The following is a 26,488-nucleotide window of genomic DNA, read 5'->3' as shown; positions in this document are numbered from 1 at the left end:
CCCAGTTCGAATGATACAAACCAAGCTGCTAATGATTGCGATTGATGTGCAACTATTCTACATGATCCATCATCGTGATATACTGACAAGAGGAAACTAATCACACTCGTGATGCAAAAAAAAAAACAAAGAATCAGGATGAACATCTACAAGGTCATCAACCTCGCACGCCCCGCCACGCACTTTGCATGGCGATACGCCGGGCCTGTATGGTACGGCAATCAGTGTGAGATAGCAGAGCAACAAGATAGACCTACCTGATCAAGTGAGATGGAATCTTCCCTGAGTTCCACCCGCTGCCTACCATCCCCATCGTCCTCATCGTCCTCATCAACTTCATATGAGCTTCGAACACCGGGACTCCTCATGCCGCCAAAGGCGGCCTTGCCACCCGCCAACGAAAAAGGCGTCGTGGCAACAGCAGTACCAAATACGCTGGCAGTCTTCGGCGCGCCGAATGCAGCAAAGTCAGTCACGACTTTACGAGGAGGGGACGACGGCGCTAGGCCGGTACTCGGCGTCGTAGAAGAATAAGTCTTTTCTGATCGCGAAGGCGTATGAGGCGAATACGGATATGAGTACAAACTCCGATTCGCAGTTTGTCTTGCAATGAGATACTTTTCCGTGAAACGTGTGCCTTGCACCTTTGACGATGAAAGTCGTTCAAGTCAACTCGCGAAAGAAACATGGAATCATAACGCACCCTCTTCAACTGGGATTTCGCCTCATGCAGCGATCCAGCGTGAGTGAAGACCGCGACATTATGCGCAGCTTCAGGAGACTCCTTGTAGATGCTCTCGATCACTACTTTCTTGGTGCTTTCATTCCGGAGGAGTAACTTCTCGTGCAATTCACGAGCGACATCATCGACACTTTCATTGTTCCCAAGAATTCGCTGCGCCACGGCATGCCCCACCTCCCGAACAAGGCGCTCCATATCAAGGTTTTCCAACACACTGCCTACAATCGCGTGCGAGAGGAGATCAGCTGTCGTAAGCGGGAGCATGAGCCCAGACGTGATGGATGTGATTGCTTGGTAGAAATCTGTTGCATACTGAAACACATCTAAGTACCTGTGGCAAACGAGCAACGACGACCATACCGAGTAACCACTGAGGGCCGGTTCGCATGCAACGAAGAACTGGGAAGGCGGTTATCTAAATCATTGATCGTTAGACCGTGATAAAACGTACCAGCGTGATGCCCCGACTAGCCATTTCGCGAACTAATTGTAACGGATCATGTCCGTCTGGAGAGCCCTCGTCGAATCCTGCCAAAGATTAGATACATCGCTCGACTAGACAGATCCCCGTACTCACCATCACCATACTCTCCTATCCCATGCGGTGGGGCATCAGCAATCAGGACGACCATCTTACTTGCATGCTCTCTCCAGTCCATATGGAGTGCTTCTGCGAGCGCAGCTGTCACGGCCTCCGGTCCATCACCACCCCCAGAAGCATAAAGCCCCGCAAGATCCCGATGCACCTTGCTGATATCAGATGAGAACCCAAAGTTCTTGACTACATATGTGTGATCTTGTGGCGGATGGTCGCGGAACGCAACAAGGCCGACGCGCAAATCTTCTTGCGATTGTAGCTTCCCCGATTCAAAAATATGTGCGCAAATCTCCTCGATGTTCTTCGTTGCAGATGAGATGTAGCTTCCTTGGCTGCCCGTACAGTCTTGCACAAACACCAAGTCACTGTGCACGGGTGAACATGACGGCTGGTATAGAGTCTTGCAGGCACGTACAGCATCTTTCTTCCATCATAGTAGTTTTGACGGTGAAACTGGGGAGTCGGCTGCGTCGCATTGACATCAAAATCCATGTCTTCATCCATGTCGAGTCACAGTGTTATTGTATTGTAGTTGGTTCGAATGCAGGCTCCTGGGAATATGTATCGACGAATACTTGGTCCGTCTTCGTTCTCCTGAGAGGCGGTTGAAAGAGATGCAGAGGATCCAACCTGGTAAATATAGTCAACGTTTACACCTTCTGGAGTAAGGGCTTCTTGTGTGTAGTTCCAGGCGACATCCTGCAGGCATCTCGGATCTGAGCAATCGGATATCGGATCTCGTCTTCTGTACAACTAACCCAGCGCCCAGCATCTATAATTTCACGCACGAGCCCAACTGTGAAGTAACTCTATAAAATAAAGTAGACATATGCAATATCCGAAGATAATCAAGGATCCCATCTGCCCAATAGCCATGTAGCCCAAGGCGTTGTCCAACTAGGAAGAATCTCCTGTCGTAGGAGACTCCTGTAGAGCATCACGAGACCCGCACTGACGCCCCCCAGTAGCGCAGTAAACGCCACGTAAACACGCAGCTTTTCTGATGCTGTCATCGCACGATCTGCCCCTCCGGGTATTGCCGCGTGACTAAAATAAGGTAGTCAGCAGACCGTCTTCAAGAAACACAAGAGCAGGAACGACTCACGGATTCATGGCAATGCTGCATATTGCGTGGAAAACGTCTGCGGTCTGTCCGGTTTTGACGCTGACAGCGACAGGTACCTGAAGGCCAAGCCGTCTGCAGTATACGTCGGGCTGAACTTCGTGTCTCTAAAATGACATCAGAAAGGAACTGGCTTTAGCGAGGAACATTCAAACTTGTTGTGCAAGGTCCAAGTCCGACTTTGTCGCAACGAACAGGGTCGGTGTGTGGTCGAGAGTGTATTGTTGCTATAATCGAATTTGGGTCAAGCATCCACGTTCGAGGATCAAAGTGACTCACCCGTAGATTACTGATGTAAGAGAACGAGTTAGTATCACTGGAATCATGCACGTAGACAATGACGTCAGCAAGATCCGTCTTCTTCGACGCGCGAAGCGTTTCTGCCTCATATTTAGATCCAAATTCCTGAAGCTAAACCAATGTCAATTATCCACGTTCCAAGTGTTGTTAAGACCTTACCACGAGGTACTTTTCTGACCCATCAATATCCACCGCATTAACTACGCTCACCATCTTACTAGTTGGCTCGTAGGCCTCACGAAATGGCTTCCCAGCGAATGATCGCAGTAAAGACGTCTTGCCTGAACCAGCCGCACCACAAACATAACATAGGAAAACGTTGCGGGAAACTTTGCCTTTCCGGCGGTCAAGTTTGCGGGGACGTGTCGTTAGTAATGCAGATGTGCGTTGTTCATCAGGGTATCCAAGATAGGCAAGGTATGCGAGAGTGGTTTTGTGATCTAAGAGAGTGGTCATACTGGCATGTGTGGCAGGTGGATGAGCAGGGCATTTAACTGGAGGTGGCCCAAAACACAGACCTCCATTGAGCAAGCCAGCCTTGCAGAGTGACCGCACCTTTATCATCCACTAGGGTCGTGTCCGGGAATTTCTGAATTTCCCATGGATTCCCTGGGGAAGTACTAAATAGCTCTTCCAGTTCTGCGCTGTTGAGTGCACCATCTTGATCCTGAAGATGAATGTGAGTATGACATAAAGGCACGTCCTGGTTCCCAAACCTTGTCGAAAGTTTCAAAGATATCGGTGAAGAATTGATATCCTTGAGGGCTCAATTCAACAGAACAGTCATGGGGCACGTCGAATCTGAAAGGTCGATCAATTTTTGAAACTCATAAAGATAAATCGCGTACTTTGGGAGTAGGAATGGCTCAGTGAGTCGCAGGTCTTCTGCATAACCAAATTTGCGGAGAACAGCCCATGTTGTCTCCAGCCTTCCGCGTTGAATAAATATTGTATGCAGGTATAAAAATCCAGCCTCAGTCAACCCGTCGTCTCGCACACCTCCCTCTGCATGTTCGCGAACCATATCCTTGATGCCTTCAAGCTCCTGGAGCTGTAATGGCGCGTCAAAGCATTTTCGCTACACGATTTCGTGTTTAGCGCTTCCAGATGCTAGAAAGTGAAAAGATATACTTGGAATTCATTCAGCTCTGCAGCATCCAAAACACCATCCTTGTTTGCATCACAGAGCTTGAATATTCGTTTCAAGGCGCTGACGCAAGCGGGTTTCAGGACCTGGAAAGTTTTAATTGAGAACCCGCCACAAGCTGTCAGTACGCACATGTTCCCTGGAGTCATAAAGAGGAGCAGTGGGATGCAAGACCGCTTTCTGAGCAAAGTAGAAGACCTCCGACACGTTCAACGGCAGCTGAGCGGAGCATTCAACGCATGTCTCGACTTCCTAGGTGACATTATTGAATTTAAGAATATCACAGAAAATTTGACATGCCTTGAACTCATTCATAATGGGTATGATCTCTTCCTCCAAGGCTTCGTTAGTGACCTCACCACCCCTTAGGTCGATCTTGTTTCCGACAAGGATCACAGGGACCTGAATATATTGTCAGGGTGATGGGAGGAAGCTAAGATGAAACAAACGTTGACGCCTAATTGACGAAACAAGGGAAGCCAATACGTAGGAATTCGATCAAATGAGTGAGGGTTGTCGATTGAGTATACCACGCAAATAACATGTGCTTTGCGGACTTCCGATTCGAGATGCTGTCGGTCTTGTGGGCCAGCTTTTATCGTAAGTTGAGAATAGAGCGTCTTCGTTCATAGGAATATGGTACAATACCTCCTGAATCGACAATATAAGTGGTCACGTTCTCTGGGTTCACCTCTGGTGGAATGGTGACCTCTGGAACGACATGTTGAACCTGGTATTGAAACCATCAGTGCTGCAATTACGTGTGGAAGAGTAGATAATACATGTGCAACGAAGACTTCCTTGATGAGAGAGGTGACAATGGTACTTTTACCAACACCCTCTGCGAAACCTGTGTCAGTACACGCGGTGAATAACAGGAATAATAACATACCATCTCCCACAAGCAAAATGCGAACATCCCTCCTCATGACCCTCTCGAAAGAAGACGTGATAAACTGCTGTGAGAAGCCTTAGCTAGAGGTGACGATGGACGTGAACTCGGAGACTTGTCAGTGTACTTAATCCCTCCCTGTTTGGCAGTCCTTCTACTGTCTCGGCACGGATCGGCATTATATAAGCACAAGAAGTCGATTGACTTTTATGGAAGTCCGGCTTAGCACTGCCACTGCTTGATACCACCTCTGAACGCTACTATGACTGTCGAGGCGGCCGGTCTCATTCTTCCCAGCGATGTCCTAATCATTGTAATGGAAAACCTTGGTATAGAAGACCTGATCAATTTATCCTACACGTGCAAATTCGTTAACCTCTTGGTAAATTTGAATTAAGTCTTCCATAAATTCGGATCTCTGATACTGCCCATTACCAAAGGTTCACGAATTTGGATGGTCGCTCTACCTCGGGCACAACGTTCGTTCATCATTCACGTTACAGCTGGCACGTAGAAGCTGGTCTTCTTTTGATCAAGTTCGATATGATGTTGCGTCTGACCGTTGCTGGGCTCACGCCAAGTTTAACGCGCGACCATTATCACACCCTTGGCGCAATAAACTTCAGCCTATAATTGTCCTGTCTGCTTCTGTGTTGCTGGTTGCCGCCGGTCACACTATCTACGTATATCATATAACCGGCTCTTCCTCGCTTGATGACGGTGCTCCTGGAGTCTTATATGAGGGTTCATATTCATTCACAGACCGACAGGATATCACAAGTATCACCTTCATTCCCGATGGTCATTCGGAACGGACGGTAGCTGTTGGTTTCGAAGATGGGCATATACATCGTGTATTTCTTCCTCATTTCCAGCAGGAGCAATCCAACAATAAGTCATTGGCTTTGAACATCAAACGCGATTCTCCTCTCGGATTACGCATCATGGATATAGTAGAGAGCCTGACATGCTCAGATGACATGCTCCTGTCTTTATCAGCTTTTGGAACAGCAGGCCTTTGCAACTTATCTTCAGATTCACCGCTCGTCAGTGCCATAAACCTGGATTGCAGATCTTGGTCCAGTTTTATCTGCATGAGGTCTTCTACCCCGTTTACGGCATTTGGCACAACATCCCCAAATCCTCTCGTCGTTCACGCTATAACCCCTTCCTCATTATCTCCCGCACCATTTGCCATCCTGCATCCCACGCGTGAACGCTCCACTGCAGTGTACGATATAACGGATGCACCACCATCTGCACCATGGGGTTCCTCAAAACAGATCATCGTATCCGGGTGGTACGATGGCGCTGTTCGGGTACATGATATGCGCTCAGGTCGGCGTGATTCAGGGGTGACGGGCTCCCCTGCCCCTTTGCGTCCCATGCTCACGTTCTGTGATCCCTGGTCTGATGAGCCCATCTATTCCGTGTCATGTGGAGGTGGTTCTTCAAGTTTTGTTGCAGCGGGCACTGCCCGTCACAGCGTTGTTGCATTCTGGGATGTTCGCTGCGCCACAGAGGGATGGAGTGTACACGCTCCAGGCAACGACTCATCTCCAGTCTACTCCCTGGTACTCGAGAGCTCTCGCCTATTTGGCGTAACGCAAAGTCGACCCTTTGTGTTCGACTTTGGGCCCGGTGTGACTAAAGAGACATACCCTTCCCTACCTATTTCTACACGCTCTCAGCATGACTCCCTCAAACTAAAGAAGAACGGAGTGGGATACTGCGTCACCCAATACAATCACAGTCGCACATAGACAATATCTTCCAATTTATATCTCATCTTGTTCAATCATGTTGAATTACGTATATGTTTGTGGTCTCCACAAGACCGCTGCATATTACAGAGCTGGATGAGGTTCGGAATTAACTAGAGGTTTCCATGCATACGTGGGAGTACAAAACAGACAGCAAAGGTGACTCAAAATGCAGTGGATAGGCACGTATTGGGGGAAATGCAAGAGTGATTATAGAATAAACAACGAGGACAGCAACAAGGACGAAAGACAGAACGAGTCTGAACGAACATAAAATGAAGAAGCAGTATTAGGTAGATGTAGGCGGCTGTGCCTGTGAACGTGTTGCCCAGTTGAACAATTGCCGCATATCGCTAGGAGGGGGTGTGTCGGCAGGCTGCTTCGGCTCAACAAGCAGGCTACAACGACCAACTTAGTGGACGTTTAGAGAAGCCGTAAACCTCACAAACCTTCGTCTATAAAGATCCTGAAGGTCGCCGTGGTGCTTAGAGTTCTCAAATGCCATCTGCAGGTATTCCTGCACTTCAGGAATTTTCTTAAGATTATATGGCACTTGAAAACGTTGCATGTCTGAGAACAAATTTTGAGTCGAGAAGCCCAGAAGCCCACAGTGATTGTGAAATACAAACCTTGAACAATTCGAGCTAGCTTGTGGTACTTGTTGAAATTAAGGAGTTTCTTCCCTGGTGCACTAGGGGACTCGCGGTATGACGGGTTTCCCTCGCGACAGAAAGTCACATCGGTCAAGTAAAGGCCTTCACACCAGTCAACATATAAAACTTTCAGATAAAAACACTGCCGTACCTAAGAATGGAACTGCTGGAGGTGCGATGTTGCGAAGCCTGCTTCGGTATTGATGGTAGTTCCGCCCGTGATCTGCCAATCGACGCAAAGACTCCAACTGCATTTTACTTTTATGTGAAACACCCTGAAAAATTGGCCATGGACAACACGACGGTGTAAATAGGAAGGATGCTTACTAGCCAAGTCTGATGAAGCCGAGATATCGTAGAAGAGTCGAGGGCCGCTAGGATGGACCTAGGAGTACTGAAGTTGTGCAATGAAGTACATCGCTGAAAGATAACAGTCGGTTGGGATAATGTTAACAATCTCGTATTCGCTCACATCGGCAACCTTGATGAAGAATTTCACGAGTAACGTCCGTTTCTTGATATCGTGCTCGTTCAAGATGTTCTCGGCCACCCATCCCGTGATGACTGTGCTTAGGGAGGAAACAGCTCTGACGTTGACAGGCGGTTTTGTACCCTCCTGTCCGGTCTCAAGAACCTCCTCGGGCTGGATCGCACAGTACAAGTCGCACTCCATGATCGTCAGCTGTCTCGCCAACTCTAGAGCATCAAAATCAGTGATGGCAACAGTGTCAAAATTCTTTCCACGCAGCGTGGCTAGCAATGCCTTCGTCATCGTTGGTCGTGGAACCTCGGACAATGTATATGACGGAGGATTGATTGACATGCCAGGATCGCGGACACGTTCACTCTTGGGGCTCACAAGACTGGTATTGGAGTCTTGCCGCATGGAAATTAAATCGAGAATACGCTGGGAGGGCGCAGGGAAGTAATGTAGGAGCGCATCTTTCGTGAACGATGAAAGGTGCGAGAGAGCGATGTCGTCAACCCCAGGCCGCCAGTACATCTCTAACCACGTCTTCACAAAATTGGATACGCGCAAGCGGATTGGAATGCCCTTGTGCTGCTTGCCAAATCAACATTTCGTCCTCTGGGAGATTGGACGGAGGCATAATATTATAGCGGTTGATGAGTGCTTCTACGAGTGCAAGTGGAGTGGAGAAGAGGCGGAAGGTAAGGAAGAAGACCGCTGAGAACGCAGGGTCTACAATGCTGTCATGGGGTGTCATCCTCTCGAACAGGGCCCCCATTGTCGCTGCTACGAGGTGACCTTCATTATTGTAGACGACATCGTTTGTAGAGTAGTCATGACCAAGAGGATCACGCTTGACTTGTAGTGTGACAGGAAGCTCGTTGGTTATCAACCGCTCCTCAAATGTGCCCGTGGTCTGGCGATCTTGTTGTTCGTCCGTGTGCCCATCATCAACTGCCGGTGAAGGCGATGATACAGGTTCCATTGATGTCATCAAGTCGGGATCGCTCATAGATAATAAGCCGCCTTCTGGCGTTGTCGGTTGAGTGTCATGCGAACCGCCTGATGAATCAGAAGTTGCCGTGATATTGGACGTGTCGAAAGATCTGTCTCGGACGATAGTAGCATTGGGGGTAGGAGAAGCCGGCGTCAGAGCCTGCACGGTGAGATCATCTTCGTCGGTGTCATTGTGATACAAGCTTTGATGCGTCGACAAGCTGACGGACGGGGTGTGACCAGTCCTACGAGAAAATTTGCTTGGAGTGAATGGCGCAGGGTCTGAATCGGACGTTGTAGGTATTTGGATGATAAACTGCCTCTCTCCCTGAAGCCCTATTCAAGCAGATTTTGACATGCCGAAACGCAATCGGCACCCGCTTTACATGCTGCTGTAGCGGATCGTATCAAGGATGCCTTTTCGGATTCCTCTGTAAGGTCGGGAGGAAGGGGCACCGTAAGTAATCGCACGGATTCGGCAAGGGAGCTAGTGACGGTGTAGAGCCTCTCTTTTGCGGACTTTAAGTTCCCAATCTTGTGAAGTGGGATCTCGGGATGCCGCATGACAGCTTCGACGATAGTGAGCAACTTGCACACCATCTCTACTACTTCTCGCACGAGATCATACATCTGACCCGTGCTAGAAGCGTGTGATGAGCGTGAATGAGAGTGTGCATGGCCGATAAAGGCGGCAATAGTGGATAAATACTGATCATGAGTAAACTTCAAGGCCTCCATCACCTCCGAAGATGTCGAGGGTCCTGATGGGAAAGGGGGCATTGTCGGTGGTTTCGGCGACTCCGCAGACGAAACCGACGAGAATGACGAAATGCTGCTGATGGATGGCATGTCTGCTTTATGCTTGCCAGCGACACGCTCGTAGACGAGATATTGATCCTTCTTCGACCGGGATAGTATCGTTCTGTGGGGAAGGAGGGGAGAAACGGAAGAATCAGAATCCCGATATGCAGCTAATCTCCGCTGCGACCTCAGATCTCCCAAACTTTTGGTCCGCGGGGCCGTCTTTTGCAAGATGCCATCATGCGAGTGTGGTTGTCGGGACTTGCTAGACGAGACGACAAACAAGAAGGGACGACAGGATCGGGTGATACTAGGACTATGTCTTCAGGTCCTGCAGGGCTCGTTTGTTCCTGTAGGCCAGGCGCATTAACGATGGCTTCATTTGAAGTAACCTGCTGACGCCTTTCCGGCAAGTCGATGCCACATTGGACAGCGACAGCAAGAAAACGCCGGACTTGTGAAAAGACTTGACCACCTAATTTCAACATTCCTTCAATTTCTGTTTCCCGTAAATCTTCATCTTGCGTCTCATCCGATGCCTTTTTAGCTTGTGACACCAGGGATGCCAGGACGGATAGAATCTGTTTCCGCTCCTGAGCGAGGGTGGGGAAGCGCTTTAATAACGGTGCCTCCCTAGGTAAACACTCTGTCGAAGACAGAATGAATCGCACACAGGATATGATACAGGCAGTGGAAGGCTGAAAATGGGCGATGCGGTTGGAACGAACTGCACTCTGGAGGAGAGATAAACTGTGCAAAAGATTGACCATGAGAGGAGGACAGTATGATGTTATGTCCGATCCAAGAGCTTCAGTGACCAATGGTCTGTGGTCCTTTCGCGAACCACGTGAGGGGGCACTGGCCCAAGAAGCTGCCGATACGGCGGACATAGTATGCCCGTGGCGAGATCCCTGACAATCGAGACAACGTTGTTAATACTTTAAACCGCTCGCTTTTATACCAACATACAGGTGATTGAGGAAGGACTTCCTCCGCCAGTGAGATTACTCTTTCATCAGCACTGACGTAATTGGAGGGGAACCATCCTCTTTGACCATTAATCTCACCATCCCACCATCCACTCGAATCCCGATTTAGGACATGGATAACCTGGCCAGCTCGAAACGACAGACAGGTCGCATTCTGGTGCTGAGGATGAAAGTCATGTAATGCAAGAACGAATTCCGGAGAAGGGGAGACGCGAACAGTCTCATCTGACGGGCTTGCCAAAGGGTAGTGGAGGGTGCGGGATGACTTTTCGGAATCAGGCAGGTTGAGTGAGGATGAGGAAGCAGAGGAAGATGATGGACCAGGGGAGTCAACAGAGATGGAGGATGAAGTTGACGCAGTGGACCCACTCCTCATCCGGGTAACGGCCATATTTAAGCTCATCAGGTTTGGAGCGGAGGTATCATCTGGTCTTTTCAAATTGCTGGTATCACGGGCGACGTTTGTATTAATGTGAAGATGAGCTGTAGGCATCTCTTTCGCGGGCCGACGCTCAGGATGGCGGAGGGAAACTAGTTAATTCCAGTGCAAGATATTATCACTGCGTGTTCCTGGCGGTCGCTGCAACTGCGGGTGATGTATGACTGATAGTCATAAACTGTAAGGTCACTGACATGCATCCACGAACAAGGACCAAGCAGGAACACGCACAAAAATGTCAGCCCACTCGCACCGCAGTCCGAGCGCCTTCTGCTATGCGAATGAGATCGCTCGCAGGACCAAAGTTGCGCCAGGTGGTTGAAACCAACAAGAAAGATAGTATCAGGATGGTAGCAAAACTGATTCAAGATGGGAGAACAGAGCGAATTAGAATGAACAGACCGATAAAGCCGCCACAAGATATGGACGCCGGAGAGGAGAAGAAGATAGGCCAGACCAGTGCCAGTAATACAAAAAACGAAGAAAAAGGTAGAGTTACAGATTAGAGTCGTAATACTGTCGTGGAAGCGTTAAAGCACTAGCGAGATATGTAGCGGCAACCCGTTCAAGTAGGCTATGCCGGCGATGCCAGTGTAAATTATAGGATTGAACGGAACACACTAATGCAACAACACAGCCAAACAACGCGTTCTTTTCTGTCGCGTAGATATTATTTCTTCGAGCACAGAAACCACGACCATTCGCGCCGCAAGAATAATTGATCCTATGGTATTCAAATCTCATCAATTACTTCCAGTATTCGACTTCCAAGAAGTACAGGAGGTTAGTAGGACATACTTGTTATTCAAATTTTTGCGCAGAATTCATAGATGCTACATATGGCACGCAGCCTTGACGGGAAACGTTTCGCTGCCGTGGTTTCGCAACCGTGATGTCCAAGAAAAGTTGGAAATTCTCCGTGATGATGATCATGCTCCAAAATGCCGAAGCTGATGCGGCTTGCCACATTGGACTTAGAGTTCAGTGCTATTATACCTTGATTCCTTTGAACACTCGCAGCGACTCAGTTGCGGTGACGGTTGTGTGATTTTGATCAGCCACAGTCAACCACTCATCTCCTTGGTCATTGTGATCGTGATCGTTACAGACTCGTTTCTGACATATTCTTTACTGGCAACACAGTCGGTTACTCGACAGACCACTTACACAATGCACTCCCACCACGGTGAGCTCTATGACTTATCGTGTATGCATATAGCGCTGCATTTGATCTTTCTCGATTCCCACCTTCAAGCTTCTTGTCATACCTACCAGCCCAGGTCTCAGATCTTCTTCTCAATGTCCACCAAACCCTGTTTACTTCGAATCCATACCTATCACCACCACTGATGTATTTAGTCTTCGTCAGAAGCAATGGTGGGTGTTACACTCTTTGCTGACTAGCCCTCAAGAGCCAGGCCTAGTCAGGTCCAAACATGCAAATTCCCACATCCGAACATGTGTATTTGCAATTGGTGAAATACACCTCCAAAACCAGCAAGTAAAACGCTCATAACTATGTATCATCGTGGTGCTAATTCCGTCCATCATTTTGCTCCGCCTCACCAATGAAACCGTTAGTTGATGTAAATGCCCGTGTTTCCATCAATGTTCCGTGATCAAACTTCGCCGAGCAAAGTTTGCCAAGTATGCAAAGTCCACGGCACCACCATGACAGTAATACCATGGCACAATATCGCCTTACAATGCGCCATGATCATATCCAGTGGACTGATGACTGTGATACTTTGCTCGCCCTTCCTGTGAATGTTAATAGTGGCGGCCTACAAGGTCGGAGTCCAGAAACGAGTTTGCCCTCCACTGACATCATGGAACGGCTCTGGTTGTGCACTGGATGATTGACCTGTCTCATGTAGCTCCGAATGTTCAATGCGGTCTTGAGATGATCCGTGAATCATCCCAAAAATCCATTAGAAAGACATTTAACTACCATTTAGGACGAAGGTGGTCCCTCAAGTCAGTTCAGTTTGAACCAGATTCTGGGACAACCAGGTGCAACTCTGGGAAGCGTTCGGTGCGTCTTCCCACAACGTTGGTTCGAGACTACCTTCCAGCGACTCGTAATAACGTCCAACTTATTGCTGATCAAGCTCTTGGGCCTACCACATGATTCTTCACTATGGCGCTGGCGAATCGCCTGGCCTTTCTTACAAATAGCACCATCGGGTTAAAGAAGGCACATACCATTTCTCCTAATTTATCCATCTTCTGAACTATTTCTGGGCCGTTTCTCAGCCTATCCTTAGTTTCCCCTAGGCAGACCTTGAGCGAATTAAAATAGTTGTTCCTTCTCTATGTGCTGACGCTTGTCCTCATGTGTGCAAATCTCGGCCCGTGCTCTTTGTCCTGGCAGGACCTGGCTCTGTTCAACGAATCCCCCTGGCACATCATCCGAACTGAAAACTTCTCTTCGCGAGACCCTTCGCCATCATTCCCACCTAAATGCCCTCCACCTAACATGGCGAAGCACTCCTTGCTCTTTTTTGATGGCTCCTTTCATAAGATATCCATGGCTCCTTAACACCTTCACAACTATAAAATTATCTGGGTACTACCGCGAAACAATCGAAGTGGCCTCCCAGAGCTTTTAACCTGCGGCTAGCACTTCAGTTCTACACCTCAACTCTTGTATGCTCCGACCGCACGGCTTTGTAAGATATGTCCCGACTTCGTTATTTACGGTCAGACATGACACCAGCTCAGTCGTACAGTGACTTGTAGGTAACGTGTACCAAACATATCCTATGATATCATATGCATGCAGTATCGAGGGCACTGAGGATGCAGCGTTCACGCGAGGCTTTTGGGAGAACGCGGTTCCGCCACAGGACAGCTGACTTTGCGAGTCAGCACCATCCACTTGAGACAATAATAATACAATAATTGGTCAGACACGCCCGGGCTACGATACACGTTCAACTCAAAGTTGCGACTCGGAATGGATGCTCAATAGCCTTCAAGTAGAATATCAAGGTACAACTTGAAAGGGAACAACTTGACTATGATTGAGAAAGCGCTCAAGAGCTAACTTAGACGATTTCTTGCTTCCTGAATGACTCGGAGTACGACGAGTGACACGGTTTGACAACACTGAAGATGTGGCTTACTTACTATACATATCACCTCCACCGGAGCCTCCCCGTTTTGAGCACCAATGTTCACGGATCCGATCCAGTTAGCGATGTCGTTGCGCTTCGAAACACGTTTGCTGCAACCGACAGCCAAGGATTCAGTGTCTTCATGATGGTCAGTTCGAGGGAGGCTTTGTCAATGAGCTGTGGTGTGTTCGTGGCAAAATCATGGAGACGATTGGGGGTGAGTTGTCTATGGGGATGACGGGGCGATAGGTTCTAGATGAAGGGACGTCGCTTTCTTTTGAGAGATCTCGGGCGGGGTCCGTCATCGTACAGACGTCGCGGAAATGTCGGGCTTTGATGAGTGGGGAGAGAGCAGGGAGAATGGCGGCGTCGAAGTTGAAGTTGGGGTGGCTCGAAGTGCGGGTGGGTGATGATCGCGCCGTCGCCGCTCCCGCCGTTGAGGTCAACTTTGGCAAGAATTTCGTGGAAGGTCGTGGAGTATTAAGATCCAACTGGCAGATTCGTATCGGGGAGGCATAACAAGAAATCGCAAGAACCTAGGGCTCAGTTAACGGGTGGAGGGAGAGATGGTTGGATGCTAGAAGTGAGAAGCAGGCCTGGCTCGGCACTTGACATGGAGTCGATGCCTTTGGCTGCTTCGTTGCGTATGGTGGAGAGTCCGTGGTACAGAGGTAGCCAAAAAAAAGAATAAGAATATAACCCGGGTGACAGTTGAGAGCTGAGATTATCAATAATGATCATCTCCATCACTATCGGAGTCGCCCTCGAGGACACACGATGGCACAACTACACTTGGAGAACACCAGTAATGATACCAGCATTCGGGTTCGAAAGATCCGTGACTCCGGGGTTGGTATGTGAAATCAGGACCTCACGATAACCCTCAGGTAGGGCGTCTTCTGCGATGGGATGAGGAGCTTGCGGAGGAATGTTGCGTCGCTTGTCACCCGGACACTCGTGAGCAACATGGGATTTCCAGATGGAATCAGATGGCAGTGGAAACAACCTCCTACTGAGCGCAAGGCTTCTCGTTCGGTATAGGTAAGGTCAGGAAGGGAGATATGAAATTTAATGCGTGCGTGTTTGACATAGGAGCAGAGGCAGACTTGAGCATCGACTTGGGTACGGGCATCGTGAAGCCTTCCGCAACGAGGCTTAACCACGTAGTCGCCATGGCATTGATCAGTGCGTCGACCGTCAAGTTCTTGTACGCAAAGTTTTGTATGACCCGGACACGAAGTTGAAGCACGGGATTGGCAAAAAAGAAGAAGTAGCTTTTGAAAACAGAGTCACTGATAGTGCAACTATCACCCGCCGAACCAAGCATGTTCCGAGCTGCTTGTAAGGAAGCAACGAACGGGCGGAAGTCATCGAAGTCTTGCGAGATGTCGTAGAAGCGCGTGAGGGCATCGAGACGCCAGCCGGATGGTATGAAGCGATCTTTGAAGCGCAACGCGAACTCCTCCCACGTGGCAAGCTGTTTGAGCACATCACGATTCTGGCTCCACCAAAGTCTCGCGCTCGGTTCTTCCAGCTGGAGGTCCGCAAGTACAACAAGTAGTTGTGGAGACATCGCATATACCGGGTTCCAGGCGGACCACGCGAGATATTTGTCTTCGCAACGCCAAAGCCAGGCATTGATTGTCGCAGGCTCAATCAGACCAGAGAATGCCGGTAAGTTCAAGTTTGGACATCTTTGATGGTACTGCAGACGCGGCAGATGCAACGACAACAGGGTTTTGCGTGAGAGAAGCGGTGCGAGAATCGGAACCAGACTCTATGTTCAGTGCGGCGGCACGTCGCGCTGCGTTCAACAAGGGCGTGCGACAGCAACAGATAAACCAGGTAGCGGATTACAGATATCCGACGGGCGTAGATCCGAATGCAAACTCACAAGACCTTTGAGTGTTGGGCGAGGTCAAAAAAAAACGTCGTGTTCTACATACTGGTATCAGCTGACTAAGCTACTAATTAGACTTGAGGATACTAGGTGCTTATATGAGACATGGTCGTCATCGCATCTTCATTGGACTAATTCGCAAACCCTACTGGTGGATTGCAGGATTCACTGACTGATAGATGTGGTTGAGGTGTGTTATTTCACATCTCGTATTCAGAATTCTCGCGCTCACTAACAACCTCCCCAAAAAGTTACTGTATCGTCCGTGATGTCTTCCGAGCACTCGTGCCCGAACTTCACGAGCGTATACCGATTTCTGGAACTAATACCCTATACCTTCTATTCCCTTTTCTGCCACTAATTTACATGGGATATTTAGCGAGACGGCCAGACACGTTTACCTTGCGTCTTCTACTTCTCCCGTTGGTGGTCGCAATTGCTGTTGGGACCTACTTTCGTTTCATGTGGACAGAGCCACATCACAACATCTACAATTGGGGCCAAGGTAACGTAATATCACTTCCCTCGTGTTTGCATAGTCACTCAAACTGCCACAGGTGTACTTGCAGAAGCCATAAGTGCCAAGGCAATAGATTTTGCATGGAGAAAAGAGGGTATGCTCAAGATTGACGAGGTTCAGCCAGGTGTCGCAAGAAACCCCGATGCTGTCAAAGCTAATGGTGATGCGCATGCAAAACCAGTCACGTCAAATCCAGCTACCCTAACGCTTGCTTGGCTATATGATGCTTTGGAAGTAATTCTATCCAACCGGGGTCTAGGTTGGAAATTTGGTATCGGGATTCATGTTCCTCGTGAGGAGAGATCTCTCGAACGGAATTCATTCCTGTTTGCGACACTGATATCATTCGTCGGAAACTACATGATCTTCGACCTCCTCGAGTCGTTGATCAAACTAGTACCTGACGTTGGCACTCCTCATGGCGGCACCATATTCAGGGCGGAACTACCCTTCTTCCATAGATATGCGCTTTCTACAGCCATCCACATTGCAACCGGCAGTTGCATTTTGACTGCCTTCGAACTCTTTTACGATCTCATCACGATCTTTGCAGTTTTGCTTTTGGGAAGCTCCCCGTCTGCATGGCCTCCCGTGCTAGACCACCCTTGGCAGTCTGACTCCCTTCATATCTTTTGGTCCAAACGTTGGCACCAAATCCTTCGAGAAATTTTCTTTGTCTTTGGAGGATTTTTTGGCAAGGTCATCGCAGGAAAGTTCGGCATGCTGTTTGGGACATTCATCGGGTCTGGATTATACCACGAATTCGCTGCATATGCACTCGGGAGAGGTTTTGATACCATCGTTCCGCTTTTTTTTGTGCTGCAGGCTCCTCTGCTCCTCTGTGAAAAGGCATGGTACAAGTACACAGGATACCGTGTCGGTGGATTGTATGGGAGGTTGTGGGTCTATTTTTGCGTCATCATACTCGGGCAACCCTTATGTACGTGCTTGAGCATGTTATGTGGATGCTGACCTTGACGCGCTTTTTTGCAGCGAACTCTTGGCATAGGAGAGGTCTCGGTGGTGGGCTTATGCTTCCTCCTTCATTAAGTCCCGCTCGCCAGCTCATTATACCATGCATTCGACATTCCCTCAATGCTACGGGTACGGATATCCTAGAATTCCTAGTTGGGTCTGCGTAGTCAATACTGCATTTTGCTATCACAAGCTGTGATTGTTGTTGGTTGGCCTCGGAAACGCACGCAACGAAATAATATGATCACATTGAGTCCCCAGTTATCTATCGGTTCCTCTGCAATGCGCCTTGGAGGGAACCAATCTCTACCTGTTTGACCCACCACCCGCCAAATCGTACCAACCAAGCTCCTTTCCCCAACTCTTCCACATTCTATCGATAATTCTGAGTTTTTCCGATCGACGCAATCCAGGATCTTCAAGGATCTCGATATCTTCCAAAAATCCTTCCCGGAGTCGTGACCGTGCTGGTAGTGACGTCAGAGCGTACTCTCGAAGATGCGCCAGAGATAAAACCAATAATCCTGTCGTCAAAGCAGGAATGGTGTCCGAGTGCACGTTTCGGTATCGTGACGATGGTGCAACAATTTAGGTTGGAATAGCAGGAGCCGCTCGATACGTCTGGAAATGCAGTGTCAGCGAGCTTTTTCCGAGACACTAGGATTTTTCTACCTCATTGCAAGCCAAACGCTGGTCTTTCTGAGTTTCCCTCCATACTTCCCAGGTCTGATAGACAGTAATCCTCTTAGGAATCCTCCTGCGACATATATGACAGCAAGGGCTGGCGCGACACCCACGAATGCAAAAGTGAGTTCTTGAGACTTCAACAGCTTATCGATGCCGGCCAGTGCTTGATCGAGATCCACCTGAGAATACTTAAATGAGTAGTAGCCTGATAAAGGTGCATTGTGCTTACTTTGGCCTTCTGGACCTGAATGAACATTGACCTCAAGAGCGTCCCCGATATTGCAGATTTCACCGGATTTTTTATGTCCTCTTCATAGATCTTCAGCACGGCAGTGAGGTCACCCTGACGTATCTGCTGTGAAAGTGCTTCAAGTTGCGTAGAATCATAACTAAGTTTCTCCCTAGCGAGAGCAAGGGTCATGCGCTCGAGTGACTTTACTGACGGTCAGACAACGACTTGGAAGTGGTAGGATTGCTCACATCGAGGTCGGCAGCAACTGCTTCTCGCCTAACAATGACACCATCTTCTCCACCAGCACGGATAGTTATAAGGACGTCTTTTATAGGGTCAAACAGCCAACCCTTGAAAAAGTTTTGTACGGTGTTCACCACATCTAGCATAAGGTCGGCTAAAGTTGCTCTGGAAGCATAAATGTGCTTGGCGCAATAGAGCGTCAGTGGGGGAAGCAGAAATAAGCGAGGCCATAAGAGGGTAAGTCGGGATGGTCGTCGCAGATCGTGGGCGTCCAGGTACGCGTCATGCAGAATTCCATGGTTTTTAAATGCATTGAGGAGTTGTTCGATCAAAGGAAGAACAGCTTTCTGTGATGCGTCGCCTGACGTGACGACAGCGAACTTGAACAGAAACTCCGTAAGGACTTGATTGTCGATGGACGAACCAGTGGTCGAAACATTGAAGTCAGCCTCCAGACCATTTGCGAGCAAGGATCGCAACTCCAAAATATTTCCAAGGACTTCCGCCCTTTCGTCCCTCACCTTCTCCAACTCTTTTCTTCTGAGCTGACACTCTTCTCGAGCAAGACGGAGAGGAAAGAGCACGAGAGAAACCACTCTTTGTATACTGTACATGACCCCACCATGTACTTTCTCAGCCAGGGCAACGAGGGAGTCTGGTCGCGTACTCTTTCCTGCGATAACAGGAGTAAATGATGCCACAGCAGAGGGCTGGTCTCGCAGATAGGGAAAGAGTGCAACCATGAACGGGTTGAGGCGAATAGGCGCAGCATTCCAGTAGAATCTTGTAATAGACGATGGGCGGAATGCCGACAATCGAACAGACGTCTTCCGTGTCTGAATCAACTGCAGAACTCTGCGAAGACGGCTTGGCAACGCTGAATTTCCAAGCCCAAAGAAGTGACAGAGATGAGGAACATGTGCCGTGTACAGTACATAATGAAAACAGACGTACACTGTAAGAGATACAATGCCACAGACCAGGTGGATTGTTCGATATCGGCCCACCACTCTGCGTCAAGCTGAGCCGCACTTGATTCCTCCAGGTAAAGATCCACGGCGAGCGCATACATGTTGAAAATGGTTTTCCTGACGACGGCATTGTAGAAGACGAGTTCCTCGCTGTCAGATTGCAGCCCTGGTTTGCCCTCCCGAACAGGGAAAGTACGGAGAAAGTCTATAGATTGCTGCACCGTAGCTTCAGAGGGTGAGCCCTGGAGCATTGCATGCGTCGACTTTAGTGCACCGTCATCGCTTGTAGGCTTAGTCTGCGTAGATAACTGCAGCCTTGTCAACGGAACCAGACGCTCAGTGTAGTGAACGGTGAAGTTCAACGTCATGAAGAGGCTGGGTGACGCGTCTCACTTCCAGACGACTGCAGTAGCAATGGTTTCGACAAATAACCAAGTCCTTTGTAAAAGAGTGCACTCGTCAGATCTTCAGGAAAGCGTATAAAAGCCTTCAGAAGTCATTGAAAATGTTTGTTGCAAAGACACTTATATTTGGCCACTGTACATGTCATCCAGTGACGGAAGCGATTAATAGGCCTGCGACACTCAGGAAATATTAGGCCTCAAAATCTGCAGCACAGCGTCTTTCAAAATTCCAGACTCATCTGGTAGATGACATGTAAAGACATCGATACCTAGCCTGAGAGTATCCTTCGACTACTTCGAGGTTTTTCTCTTTGAACCCCAAACAGACATGTTTTCCGCAACAATTTCGATCACTAGTAAGCGCGATAAATATGTATTCTCCTGTAACGGCGAGTTCTACATCTGCAATTTCGAGAGCAACGCTGTAGGTGTTGTGCTTGGGCCGAAGGGAAAGGCGCAACTTTGGAAACAAACAAACGAAGATAGTACGAAAGTGCACTGAATACTGATGGAGGTTTGATATGCAATATGATAGTGTTTCTGGCAGGCATCAGTGAATTCAAAAGTCCTCGATATGTGTCAGTTGTAAAGCCGTATGGTTCTGCCGCCTTCCAAACCTGTATATCAGATTGACTCGATAACTCTCAGGATGATAGGCGGGAGACTTGTCTAAGATACTCCCGCATGACATGGCTTGCAGCCAAAGGGGAGGGTGGACTAATGGAAGTGGTGGTGTATAAGATACAAGCACAACAGTCAGAAGTGTAATGTCCAGGACATGAAGTCAAATACAAATATCATCAACAACGCCCGCTATAAATCAGGTCACTTATCAAAGCCAATAATCCTGCTCACTGGACGGAGCGTGATCATCACAGGATTTCTGTCATTCACTGTTTCATCAACAGCATCATCCATATCGTCGTCTTCATCGCTCTCGGAGGTTCCTCTGGCATGCTTCAATCCGAACATGCTCACTACTCGATTCATATGTGCTTCAGATTGCTTGAACATCGGTGGTGCGCGAAGGGAATTAGCACATGCGGAGAGCTCCAGGACCAGTTCACTGTCCAACTCGGTGGTAAAGAGGTCGAATATATATCTCCTTACTGGTAAACGGTACCGTTGTGTCGAAACGGTGTGCAGAGCACGGAAAAACACAGAGGGTGATGAAAATGCTGATCGGTATTCAGGTCGAGACTTCATCCTGGGATGATTGTTGAGAAATCGTAGAAAAGTGTAAAACCATTCTATATAGTTTACCTGGCAAGTGATCTCGATGCCGCGTTTGCAATCACGGTGTTGCTTAGGTTCTCTATTGCGGAGATTACCTCCAGGTCCGTATGAGATGTTGGCGGTATAAGCCGAGAATCACCGTCCCCCTTTATCCCGACAGGATCCCACGCAGGTAACTGGAAAGCATCAGATATACAGTATGGTATAGATAAATCTAGTGCCTTACTGAGATAAATTTATTCAGATCCAGGGGTATGCACAACCCAGTTGGCACCCCAAGTGGCGACAAGGTTGCCTCCCACCGATAATCATCTAGGATTTCTGCTCCTTGAGTTGTTGAGGAGATCAACCCAAGAACGAAGAAGCACGACCTAGATTTGTGTTCAATGCAAAGAACCAAGCACTCAACAAAGTGCTTACCCTCGCACAGAGGGAATGAGAGAGTGTTCAGCGATCTCTAATATGGCGGGAATGATCTCTTCCTCTTCCAGGAACGGAAGGCCGCCCTCAGTGGCCCCGACATTCCCCTACAGCATTATCAATGATTTTATTTGAACGCGCACCGGTAAAGATAACGCACCACCGCCCACAGGATGCTTTTTAGTTTGAGAATTAACTCAAGATCCTCACTCTCGAGACCGTGCTGTTTTATGAAATGAGAGAACTCAGAGAAATGGCCCTTTTCGCTAAGAACTTGGCAGCCAAGCTCAGTTTTCGACATTTCCCCATAAAAGTGGGGTGGAACAACTCCATCGAAGGCTCTGAGGTCGATTTAGTTACACTGGCTGCGTTGGAGAGTGACACGTACAAGACATCTTCATCATCTTCTGCGGCCTCTGAGCTGAAGACCTTAGACAGGAAGATTTCCACTTGTATGACGTAGTAGATGTTACGATCCTAGATAGGCGGTGATCAGAGTAGTATGACGAGTAAAGGAAAACACAGACATGGAACCACATGTCCATCTCCCTGTCGATGTAACCTGCACTATACAAGTAACGGAAGCCCATGGGAGTTGACATGAATCTAGTTTCAGGTCAGCTCTGCGCCTAAGCTAAAGGCAGAAGAGCGAACAGACTTGAGCAGCAGCGGATGTCCAATTTCTCCGAGATGGTCCATCGTTGGTTGCATTTCTACGACAAGTTGCAGTACTTCCATGACATCGCAGGCTTCTTCAAGGAATTGGATCGCCAATTCACAAACCTCTGGCGCTTGATCATATATTTGAGTTAAAAGAAGACGTAGTGTCCATGCGACTGGTATGATTGAGTCTCGTATGAGATCTCCAAGGTGGTTCGTCGCATAAAGGCGTGTGCGCTGTGGAAAGTATATAAAGCGAATGAACGGTGCATTGGACGTGGCATGACTCACGACGTCGCTCGATGTAAGAGCTTTCGAGAGCACGATACGGGGATGTCCATCACTTCATATCCAGTAAATGACTGCTTCTATCAACACAACTGAGCACTCACATCGTATAATCCAAATTCGTAATCACAGCGGTGATCAAGTCTTCACGATCGCGTAGCTCACTAAGGTGATAGAAAGCAGTAAAAAATTTGAACTTTTCCATCAGCCTGGGGACATCAATCAGTAAGACACATCAGGCGTTGCGAATGGCTCACTCAATGCCTTCTGCATGCTTGCTTAAAGTTCCCAGCATCTCAAAGTAGCCATAAGTCAACGTCTCCGATAGCCTGTACTTGGAAAATATAGGATCGGATTCTGATGTGCCGTTGAACTGCAAGACATGCTGACATCAACAAAACCACGGGATCAACACGGTAAAAGCATACAGGGTCCAGCTGAGCAAAACACTTTACTATTTGCTTCAACAAATCATCTTCCGAAGCAAGGAACCGGATCCCGTCTGGACTAGCCAGTAACGTGGTGAGAAGAGAGCATCCCAAGCGCACCCAGCGAACATTGGGCTTGCAATTTACGGTCAGCGTGGAGCATCTGGAACAAGACAGTAAAATACCTGTTTCCTGGGAAGGTCAGAAAATCGATGTGTGAACGGATGGAAAAAAGACAGTAATCGTCGCATGAATCTTGCTACTTTGATGGCTTCTTCCAATCGCTTGGGATTCAATAGTGGCCCCTCGATCAACTCTTGAAGCATCTCAAAGTTCCATTTCGCACTATCTTTTGTCAACATAACCTGGAGTAAAGTCAACCTGCCTCACAACACGGACCCGAAGTAAACCCACCTGAGTCTCGAGCAACGATGACTGGAAAGTTTTATCGTCCATCTGCATCCCCATCTTGATTTTGACCTGCTCGACTTGTCTCTGTCCTCTCCGAACTGCGTCTTCAACAGAATTCGCCCTATGATACCAGGTAAACGTATTTCTTCTGGCCATCCACAAGCGCTCACCTTGGGCGTGCATTCCTAACGCTAGGTTGTAGTCTCAGACGGTTACGATTGAAGCTGTCGATTGCGGAGAGAGCAGATGTTCCGACTATCCTGTGCTCTCCTCGGTTATAATCTGCTGCCAGACAGAACACGCGAGGAACAGCCTAAAACAGATTCAGATTCCAAAAAAATAATTTGGATGCAGACACACCTGTATCCTGGCAGCGACACCCAGGGGAAGTACTCTGTTTGCCATCTGCATAACTTCGGCCATGAGCAGGGTTGCCTTACGTGACAAGTTGGAGCCAGTGGTACATTCTTCAAGCATTGCCGTGAGTGCCTATTGGCCGTCAGGTTAACTGGAGGTGCACAATGGATTTATGCTTACATCTATCAGACCAGCGTCTGTGAAGACGAGGACAAGAAGAGCAATGTATTGGTCGGTCAGCTTTAGCGTTTCAGGAGCCTTATCTACAAGTTTCTGATCTGCGAGCTGATCCGCAAAAGCTCGGGGTTTCCGGTACACTGAACTGGACCGTGAGTCACCAACAACACGTGAGGGCTAGATGACCTACTTGTGAGCCGTCGACCATCTATGAACGTTTTATACCATTGCGGAGCTTTGATATTGAACAGATCAAAGAACATATCCAGCACTATCTCCTTAAATCGATGTGAGTTCTTGTCTTCCAACAGACTCAAGCAACACACTCTTGTCTCAAGAGACGGTATTCGTAGCGTATTGACGATAGACTTGATTGCGTGTTGATCTCCCAGACAGAAATACATCAAACCTATGAATTGTTTCATCCTTGAACAGAGAGCAGGTCACAAGATGCCTACCGCTCCAAGTCCGTAGCATCAGTTGTATGATCTTGGTACAGCTCCGCATACGATCTGCGTGATCTGCACCCTTGCCATAAGCATCTGTGATGGCAGAAAGAGCGATCTGGTATACAAGGTAAAATCGTGAACGCAGAGAAGAACAGCCTGCCCACCTCTAAGTCAGTTCCAAGATGCAGGTATGCACGAGTACGAGGGGAGTCGATGATGTGCAAGAATGTGGCTGCCAATATTGGCCCGACTTCGACTGGACCTTCACCTAGGGCATGCAAAAGGAACCGAATGCCTCCAGATCGTGCCACGAGGTCAATGTCAATGAGAACTTCAATGTTTGGATCAGATGCAGGAAAGATTACAAGAAAACTATCCACGCACCCATTTCAGCGAGAGTTTGTACGCAAATGGGACGAAACAGATCTTCAGCATGTTCAGCAACTGCTACAAATGCTCGCATAATGGGTTCCGAAAGAGGAATCGTCTTTGTTCCAGTAATACCACGTCGATCTCGAGGTTCGGAAACGATGTCGACAATAGTACGAATGAGCTTGATGACTTGTTCCCTCTCTATGGCGTGTTTGTTATCTCGGGCTAGAGATCTATTCGGATAAATGTGAGATTGCTGTCGAGCAGGGCAAAATAAACACAATACTTTACGATGAACCACTCTAGAGGCTGTTTATGCAGCTCCTCTGCTGAATCTGAGTCGACCAATGAATGCCTGATGAGCCGATAGGCAGCGGCTCTGCAACGCATAGAGCATCGATCAGAGAGAGCGGGGATTATCCTGAAAACTGGCATCAATAAGTACCGACGAAAGCGCGTAAAACTGCGCACGCTTGAACAACCTCAGGTAGATTGATTTCGTAGCGGACACGAAGATTGCGTTGGAGAATGCAGACGAATCGATTCATTACTTCGACCCTGGACCTGTCATTACCTGCTGCGGAAATACTGCTCGTGGCTGACGGAGTCGATGCTGGAGGGGGTGATATTATTGGACGCGATAGCGAGTTTAAGGATTTGATGCAGGCATTAGCTTGAGCCAGAGTTGTTCTAAAATCATCTACCCCGAATGTCAACTTACAAGTCAAAACGAATAATTTACAGACCTCTGTCCCTATCATCGCTGTCTGCCCTGAAACGAACCCCGACTGGAGGAGCCTGACCAGCGAATTTGCGCCGATTCACAGGAATTCCGTTCTTCCTGCGCCTGCCTCGGGACGTTTCTGGTGCGTCGTGTACTGGTAGTTTCAATGCGAATCGTGAAGAAGACGCACCAAGTTCGATTTTCCTCGTCAGGGACTCGATTTCGCCCGTCGCCATCTCGAGCTCCGATTCTACCTGCAAACGCATCGTTTCCTGTGCGTCCCACTGTAAATCAATCAAATAAGAATGTAATGGAACATACATTCAAGGGCAATTTGAGAAACCTCTCTGCGCCCTCTTTAATTCTGTTTTCCCGTTCCAGTAATGCATTGAGGGTATCGAGCTGGTGCGTAAATGAGCGCCCGCTATTGGCCAGCCTGAGGTTCAAACGAAACGAAGGAAGGACCTACCTGATCATCATAATCTCTGTTAGTTCCTTCTATCTCATGGAGTTGATTCGTTGGCTCCAGTGGACTTGGAAGATGATCTGGGTGTGTCGTACCAGAGTTCTCTTGATCGATGCTGGTGGGCATCAACACCTGCTGTGGACAGTAGTGATATAATATATGCAATTGCTGCGGGTTCTAGAGTACTGCCTGACAGCCGAATGGTACTATACTATGTTAATCAAGAGTTAAGACTTGGCCGGAATCTTTGAGATCTAATTTTAAACTTGACAGAAAGTCCCAGGCTCACCACCTCTGCTGAGGGGCGACATCCATGACGGAGCCCACATTTTTGACCATCTACGCTCAGACCTCCTATTCAGTTATAACACGGGTTAATAACAACAACACTGTTGTCTACTAGCGATCAGTCCTGCGCCTAGTATGAACACTCGGGATTACTAGACCTCAGCAGCACGTCTTCCAAAATTCCAGATTCATCGTGACTGGTAGATGAGTGCGAAATGTAAAGAAGACATCGAAATCGCCTTCGACTAC

At 48.3% G+C, this 26,488-nt stretch overlaps 9 protein-coding genes across 9 annotated transcripts; 3 read left to right on the top strand and 6 right to left on the bottom strand.

Moving 5' to 3' along the window:
- Positions 1-157: 157 nt before the first annotated feature.
- BJ212DRAFT_1477222 (uncharacterized protein) lies at positions 158-1,844 on the bottom strand (the record flags this gene model as incomplete). Its single annotated transcript, XM_041339517.1, has 7 exons — positions 158-205; positions 258-644; positions 704-1,054; positions 1,103-1,141; positions 1,194-1,270; positions 1,320-1,705; positions 1,756-1,844. 7 exons carry the CDS (start codon positions 1,842-1,844, stop codon positions 158-160), a joined length of 1,377 nt encoding a protein of 458 aa, XP_041197223.1.
- A 344-nt stretch (positions 1,845-2,188) lies between these two features.
- BJ212DRAFT_1263416 (P-loop containing nucleoside triphosphate hydrolase protein) lies at positions 2,189-4,839 on the bottom strand (the record flags this gene model as incomplete). The annotated part of the gene is made up of 15 exons (XM_041330345.1): positions 2,189-2,387; positions 2,446-2,570; positions 2,619-2,690; positions 2,743-2,874; positions 2,923-3,220; positions 3,282-3,430; positions 3,480-3,564; positions 3,612-3,841; positions 3,895-3,996; positions 4,043-4,158; positions 4,207-4,312; positions 4,360-4,502; positions 4,559-4,640; positions 4,693-4,751; positions 4,803-4,839. 15 exons carry the CDS (start codon positions 4,837-4,839, stop codon positions 2,189-2,191), a joined length of 1,935 nt encoding a protein of 644 aa, XP_041197222.1.
- Positions 4,840-5,064: 225 nt separating this feature from the next.
- BJ212DRAFT_1263083 (uncharacterized protein) lies at positions 5,065-6,565 on the top strand (the record flags this gene model as incomplete). Its single annotated transcript, XM_041330319.1, has 2 exons — positions 5,065-5,184; positions 5,243-6,565. The coding sequence occupies 2 exons, from the start codon at positions 5,065-5,067 to the stop codon at positions 6,563-6,565; spliced, it is 1,443 nt and encodes a 480-aa protein (XP_041197221.1).
- A 289-nt stretch (positions 6,566-6,854) lies between these two features.
- Positions 6,855-10,864, bottom strand: BJ212DRAFT_1477219 (ras guanine nucleotide exchange factor domain-containing protein; the record flags this gene model as incomplete). The annotated part of the gene is made up of 10 exons (XM_041339516.1): positions 6,855-6,963; positions 7,015-7,135; positions 7,195-7,320; positions 7,370-7,493; positions 7,546-7,638; positions 7,691-8,223; positions 8,252-9,019; positions 9,070-9,654; positions 9,768-10,395; positions 10,454-10,864. The coding sequence occupies 10 exons, from the start codon at positions 10,862-10,864 to the stop codon at positions 6,855-6,857; spliced, it is 3,498 nt and encodes a 1,165-aa protein (XP_041197220.1).
- Positions 10,865-13,621: 2,757 nt separating this feature from the next.
- Positions 13,622-14,550, top strand: BJ212DRAFT_1296769 (uncharacterized protein; the record flags this gene model as incomplete). Its single annotated transcript, XM_041332503.1, has 5 exons — positions 13,622-13,650; positions 13,698-13,749; positions 13,825-13,906; positions 14,109-14,248; positions 14,281-14,550. 5 exons carry the CDS (start codon positions 13,622-13,624, stop codon positions 14,548-14,550), a joined length of 573 nt encoding a protein of 190 aa, XP_041197219.1.
- Positions 14,551-14,817: 267 nt separating this feature from the next.
- On the bottom strand, positions 14,818-15,604 carry BJ212DRAFT_1477218 (uncharacterized protein; the record flags this gene model as incomplete). The annotated part of the gene is made up of 2 exons (XM_041339515.1): positions 14,818-15,055; positions 15,120-15,604. The coding sequence occupies 2 exons, from the start codon at positions 15,602-15,604 to the stop codon at positions 14,818-14,820; spliced, it is 723 nt and encodes a 240-aa protein (XP_041197218.1).
- Positions 15,605-16,297: 693 nt separating this feature from the next.
- Positions 16,298-17,593, top strand: BJ212DRAFT_1477217 (uncharacterized protein; the record flags this gene model as incomplete). Its single annotated transcript, XM_041339514.1, has 3 exons — positions 16,298-16,436; positions 16,489-17,391; positions 17,445-17,593. The coding sequence occupies 3 exons, from the start codon at positions 16,298-16,300 to the stop codon at positions 17,591-17,593; spliced, it is 1,191 nt and encodes a 396-aa protein (XP_041197217.1).
- Positions 17,416-20,075, bottom strand: BJ212DRAFT_1330523 (ATP synthase regulation protein NCA2-domain-containing protein). The gene is made up of 6 exons (XM_041334732.1): positions 19,543-20,075; positions 18,594-19,465; positions 18,343-18,546; positions 18,099-18,292; positions 18,001-18,047; positions 17,416-17,950 (listed from the first exon to the last, which is right to left on the bottom strand). Exons 1-6 carry the CDS (start codon positions 19,925-19,927, stop codon positions 17,733-17,735), a joined length of 1,920 nt encoding a protein of 639 aa, XP_041197216.1. The 5' UTR covers positions 19,928-20,075; the 3' UTR covers positions 17,416-17,732.
- A 250-nt stretch (positions 20,076-20,325) lies between these two features.
- On the bottom strand, positions 20,326-26,167 carry BJ212DRAFT_1330519 (Rapamycin-insensitive companion of mTOR, N-term-domain-containing protein). The gene is made up of 27 exons (XM_041334731.1): positions 25,955-26,167; positions 25,807-25,887; positions 25,508-25,757; positions 25,233-25,461; positions 25,048-25,182; positions 24,774-24,994; positions 24,554-24,720; positions 24,399-24,504; positions 24,267-24,349; positions 24,131-24,218; positions 23,944-24,080; positions 23,767-23,895; positions 23,577-23,719; positions 23,410-23,527; positions 23,181-23,360; positions 22,996-23,130; positions 22,825-22,940; positions 22,672-22,776; positions 22,571-22,622; positions 22,278-22,516; positions 22,147-22,225; positions 22,008-22,096; positions 21,780-21,960; positions 21,620-21,726; positions 21,426-21,570; positions 21,227-21,375; positions 20,326-21,170 (listed from the first exon to the last, which is right to left on the bottom strand). The coding sequence occupies exons 1-27, from the start codon at positions 26,075-26,077 to the stop codon at positions 20,789-20,791; spliced, it is 3,969 nt and encodes a 1,322-aa protein (XP_041197215.1). The 5' UTR covers positions 26,078-26,167; the 3' UTR covers positions 20,326-20,788.
- Positions 26,168-26,488: the final 321 nt, after the last annotated feature.

Source organism: Suillus subaureus (assembly GCF_016647635.1).
Source record: "Suillus subaureus strain MN1 chromosome Unknown BJ212scaffold_5, whole genome shotgun sequence".
NCBI lineage: Eukaryota > Fungi > Basidiomycota > Agaricomycetes > Boletales > Suillaceae > Suillus > Suillus subaureus.
This window is presented reverse-complemented; position numbering and strand designations above follow the sequence as displayed.

What these genes read in the sequence shown, in the direction of transcription:
- BJ212DRAFT_1330523 (XM_041334732.1), bottom strand. Translation starts at nt 19,927, where the DNA reads ATGACGTTGAACTTCACCGTTCACTACACTGAGCGTCTGGTTCCGTTG. An exon ending in TTCAGGTCCAGAAGGCCAAA is followed by an intron (nt 18,293 to 18,342) that starts GTAAGCACAATG and finishes AAGTATTCTCAG; the next exon opens with GTGGATCTCGATCAAGCACT. An exon ending in ACCTAAATTGTTGCACCATC is followed by an intron (nt 17,951 to 18,000) that starts GTCACGATACCG and finishes CTTTGACGACAG; the next exon opens with GATTATTGGTTTTATCTCTG.
- BJ212DRAFT_1330519 (XM_041334731.1), bottom strand. Translation starts at nt 26,077, where the DNA reads ATGCCCACCAGCATCGATCAAGAGAACTCTGGTACGACACACCCAGAT. An exon ending in GTGTCGCTGCCAGGATACAG is followed by an intron (nt 23,720 to 23,766) that starts GTGTGTCTGCAT and finishes AATCTGTTTTAG; the next exon opens with GCTGTTCCTCGCGTGTTCTG. An exon ending in GAAGATGATGAAGATGTCTT is followed by an intron (nt 21,961 to 22,007) that starts GTACGTGTCACT and finishes AATCGACCTCAG; the next exon opens with AGCCTTCGATGGAGTTGTTC.